Source organism: Cyprinodon variegatus, unplaced genomic scaffold, assembly GCF_000732505.1.
Source record: "Cyprinodon variegatus isolate N-32 unplaced genomic scaffold, C_variegatus-1.0 Scaffold9, whole genome shotgun sequence".
NCBI classification, from domain to species: Eukaryota; Metazoa; Chordata; class Actinopteri; order Cyprinodontiformes; family Cyprinodontidae; genus Cyprinodon; species Cyprinodon variegatus.
In genome coordinates, this window is record NW_015150462.1 from 2389034 (window position 1) to 2394007 (window position 4974).

At 39.3% G+C, this 4974-nt stretch overlaps 1 protein-coding gene across 2 annotated transcripts in view; it reads right to left on the reverse strand.

Moving 5' to 3' along the window:
• Positions 1-1445: 1445 nt before the first annotated feature.
• The window catches only part of LOC107086875 (cholecystokinin receptor-like), a 78093-nt gene continuing 74564 nt past the window's right edge, over positions 1446-4974 (reverse strand). For both annotated transcript variants that reach the window (XM_015378113.1, XM_015378122.1), the window contains exon 5: positions 1446-4289. In XM_015378113.1, the coding sequence (XP_015233599.1) occupies positions 3715-4289 (575 nt within the window). In that variant the 3' untranslated portion in view covers positions 1446-3714. The remainder of the gene's footprint in view (positions 4290-4974) is intronic.

Here is a 4974-nt window from a genome sequence, read left to right on the forward strand (position 1 = left end):
TTAGTATTCAGTATAGAGAAGCATCTCCACTGCAGATTTCAGTTATGCAGCAGATTGGATTAACACAATAGAACTAAATACAACTCTCTGTTTCAATATTCTTAATTTCTTTATTTTTGTTTGCCAATGTTAAACAAGTTTAAGCTCCTGCTGTTTATATAGTGGTAGGTGGTTCTGAACACAGGGTGGTGCTGCAAGGGCCTCATAGACGACGCCCAATTGATGAAGGAGCATAAATGCCTTCATGCAACTACCTAAATGATCATATAAAGTTGAAAGATTTGCTGCTAAAACATAGTAACTGAGAACATTTATAGCTGAGGTAAAAATAAGGCAGCATTAACAGGTAAAAGAAAAGCAGGTTCTGATCCAACTGTTGCTTCATAGGTGCTTTCAGTCCCCAGATCTGCAGAAGAAAATACGAAGAGATCTAGAAACGCACAACATCTCGATCTGTTTTGCAGGCCACCTTACCATGATGATTCCGCCTATATGGTAAATATATATATTTTGACATGAAACCACATGGACCATATAAAGTCTAGTATTTCACTCTATGAAACTAAATGACTTCAATCAAAGTTTCTTTAAGTCAGAACGTTTATTTTTTTGCTGTTTCAGTTTTTATTGAATTATTATCTGTCAATACAAGAGCATAAGCAACACAAACGTAACTTTTGCACAACATTAAACAACCGTTGTCTAGATAAGCACAGACATATACAAACATTTTCCACATTAAGTATTTCATATGATAAGAGTTTATTTCCTTCCCGCACTTCATGGTAAATGTTAAGGCGATCTTCACATTAGACGAAACCCACTCTATGTTTCCCGTATCTAAATCAAGGTACATTTGGAGAATATGAATTCAGTGACACCATAGTTGCTTTTCCCACAATGGTCACACCACATAAAGCCCCCCTTTAATGTAATATACAAGCCCACATTATATAATTGCAAGAAAAACATAACCAGATCTGTAGGAAAATTAAAAATGTTTCAGGCTTCTTTAGTTTTAGAATCAGATTACTCAGGAATATTGTAAGATTTTCCAGACACATGTTCAGTTTCCATTTTTTAACAAAACCAAAGATGGAAGAGAAAGTTCACACAATCTAAAGGATCCAAATGTTTAGTGGTATTTTGTTTTCTTTAAAAAAATCCTGAGATAAAAAAAAAAAAGTTAATATCCGGCGTGTGCTCATAATATCTTCACACCATTGGGCGCATAGTGGTATAACGGTATATGATGATGATGATGCCGTGCTACCATAATATAGAGAAGCAATATGTTCAGGTCCTTATTTACTGATTCAACAAACCAACCGAACTAATGTTTTATTTTTGTTTTCTATCCATTAAAACTGCCGCAGACTACATGTGAAAACCTAACCTTTACACATCTACATCTGGAATAATGACATAAGTTGACTAAGGTAAAATAAATAAGCAAAATCAAGAATGAGGTTTTCCCACTGACCTAACTTTCGTTTTTTAATTATTTTTAGCACAATTATAACCTAAGGTAACATTCTCAGATTCTTTGCATTATGTTTCTATCAATGATTTCTTGCTAGGTAACATCGAAACCTTCTATTGGATCTCTCTTCTTTATGCCTTAATGGCTCCTTTGGGGTAAAACGTTCTTTTGTGCTCGTTTCTCTGCTCACATACTAACATGGGACAAGAAAACACGTAGAAGTTTTTGGAAATTATTGAATATTACACAATATACCAACCGACATACTGCCTAAGAGACACGATTCAGGGAAGTTAAGTAGAAAACTTAGTCATCCCTTCATTTTGGCTCCTTTTGTTTGACTTAGAATATCCGAAACATCTTGAGCCTTTTCTCTAATGTAAATATTCTCTTAAGATCTTTTTCCTTATGGTGCGTTGACACTAAACGTGATTCCAGTGACTTGGTCGCCACTCATAGGTGCTGACGCTTGCTCGACATTTCACCAGCTATTCACATGGTAACAACAAGAAGCTTCTATCTGCTGCTTGCTGGTTTCAGTTCAGCTTGGTGGAAATGGATTTTACAAAATGGGCGCTTTATCCATTATGGAAAGCTGAACAGCACCGGTGGCGACGGCGTCCCTGGGTCCAGCAGATCCTCCAGAGTTATTCTACTTTATGGGAGGATCGTCTGGACAACAGAAGTAAGGCGATAAGGCATCCTGGAGCTCAGAAAGAAGCAGCAGGGGATCAGAGCCACAAGCTTTATCTTTTACTTTGATTTACAAAAGTTTCATCTCCAATAAACTGCGTCACCCTACATCACAAATACACCCACTTCCTGATTGGTTGTGAAAAGCTCAGATTTCTCAACACACCTTTGCTGTATTGATCATAATTTTACGATTTTTGGAAGTGTGTCCTTCACATTGCCGAGCTCCTAAATGCACCTCTGCATAGAGAGAACATTTGAATCGCTCACTTCAGTCGCTGATATCGCATTTTGTGTGAATGCACCATAAGTGTCAATGCAGCAGGCAAGTAGTGCAACCCTATGTTATTCCTACTTTGTTAGATAGGTGGCTTTCACAGGTAGACGTTTTAGGCTTATTTATATTAAAACCATCGGTTTAATTTCATTGCACTTTTAAAAAAAAACTAACATAAAGAACTACATAAAAGTAGAGTGGAAGAAAATAATGCATTTTAAATTCTGTTCAATGTTTATTTACACGTGTATTCACCCCCCTACACACGATTGAAATCCACTGGAACCACTTGACATTAAAAGTTCTATAGTTGGTAAATGGGTCCCGGGTATGTAAAAATGTCATCACAGTAAATCAAGCTGTTCTGTAAAAGGCCTCAGTGTTTCCTGAAGGAAAAACATCTAGAGATGGCAGATAAACCACCTTTTACTAGGACAGGAACCCTAAACTTACAGCCAGAGCTACAGTTAAATGGCAGATGTGTAACGCTTGTAAAAACATACAAAGACTTTCAGTGGTATTTGCCACAAACTATGGTTCTGTAAAGTATTAACTGAGATGGACTGGATTCATTTTCTACTATTTAGAAATGTATTCAAGACTAAGTATACGTTTACCTCAAATATAATTTCCTTTCCACTCTAAAGTTATGCAGTACTTTGTGTTAAAACCTTTAGAGGTTGACACAATAAAAGATGGAAATGTTCAAGAGTTAATAGTATATTTGTAAGGTACAACAGACTTTTAAAAACATTCATTACACAAAGATAATTCAAACAAAGCCATAAATGTAAAGAATATTTCTTTTGAAACGAAACATGAAAAACATTTTCCATTGGCACATTCACAACATAAAGACAATATTTATGTATACAAGCTTATAACTGTTTTTTTTCACAGACAAGTCCATTCCAGCGAATAAAAAAAGAAATCTGACAGATAAAGCTACAAGAGCACAGGCACTTGATGTTCTCTTTTGGATGCAATAAGGCAGTTGCTGCCAATAAAAAGAGGTAAAAGAATGTCACCACATTGAGACGGCGCTTTCTACGCTGTGCAATCTGCAATCATGCACACAGAATTTGAGCAGGACCTTTTTGGGAGGCCTTTAAACGAGGACATGGATATTACTCAGCTCATGACTCACAGCCTATTAGGATGAGGACTGACAAACAGAAGATTGAAAAAAGAAAAAACAGATGGTGGACACGTCGATGGCTGCTGACAGCCTCTGATGTGACCACTTCACCCAGCTTTAAGCTCAGCAGTTACCGGTGGTGCTGACGGTGGTGTAGCTGAACTTGGACATAGAGGTCACCATCGATGTACCCATAGAGGTGGCATTGAGGCCGTCTTCCCCATATCTCATCTGGCGGCAACATATCCGGCGGCAAAGACGGTTGCGACAGCAGCAAGCGAAGGTGGACAGCAGTGCCTTGCGAAACCGTGTGTTCATAAAGCAGTAAATGATGGGGTTGACGCAGGCGGACGTGTAGGATAGCAGGTGGATAAAAGAGATGGGAGCTCCGGTGAGGGCTTTGGAGGCAGACTTCAGGTCGAATGCCTTCCAGGTGTTGGCTGTGTATAAGGGCATCCAGCAGATGAAGAAGAGGGCTACGATTACCATCAGCATGCGGATGACTCTCCGCTTGGCTTGCAGCTTAGCCTCGGAGGTGTTGCTACGGGCCCGCTCAGGCTTGTGAAGGATGGTGGTCGTTGAGGATGAGAGGGTGGGTAGCTCTACAGCAGAGGAGGGCTTTTTGGAAACCTGGATGTAGCACCCATCATCATCGTCATTTGGGCCTTGCATAGCCCTGCCTGCACCATTCTTCTGGCCTAGAAAAGGAACGGTGTGCACTGTAAGCTTGGGACAGTTTTTATATTGGTAAAGCAAACACAGTAATGAAATAAATAAATAAAACCATTATACAGTGTGAAGAAATTAGAGTCTTTGGCTGTGTCCAAATGTCCGCCTTAACTAGTTTATAGGGAACTATATACTTGTTACGCCAGTTTAGATGAGTGTCTGAATGTCTAGTGGATTAAAAGTAGTGGACACAATGCACCTTGAAAAGTAGTGAGCATCCATGTTCACTAGAGGAGCAGATATATCCCAGAAAGCTTTGCAAGAAGAACTCTCATCGCAAAGCATGATGGGGTTTGTTCTCACAGTGGCCTGCCCTCGCCTACGGCTGTTGCTACCCAACAATGGGCGACAAATAACAAAGATGGCACAGGAACTGCGCAGGGAGACGGGATAACATGACCCAACAGGGAGCAAAAAGTAGTGATCATCTGTCTGAATGGTCAGTTAACTGAGTTCACTCTAAAGTCCACTATATAGTCTCCTCTCTATATAGTGATTGAAGTTCCGTAAAAATTCAAAAAGTATCCACTGGACTTGGTTTTCAAGATTTGAAGACGTTTCGCCACCTCTCCAGGAAGCTTTCTCAATTCAAATGTCTGGATCCGCAGTGAGTTTGAGTCTTATATAGACAACGCCTTGTATCGCTTGGAAACA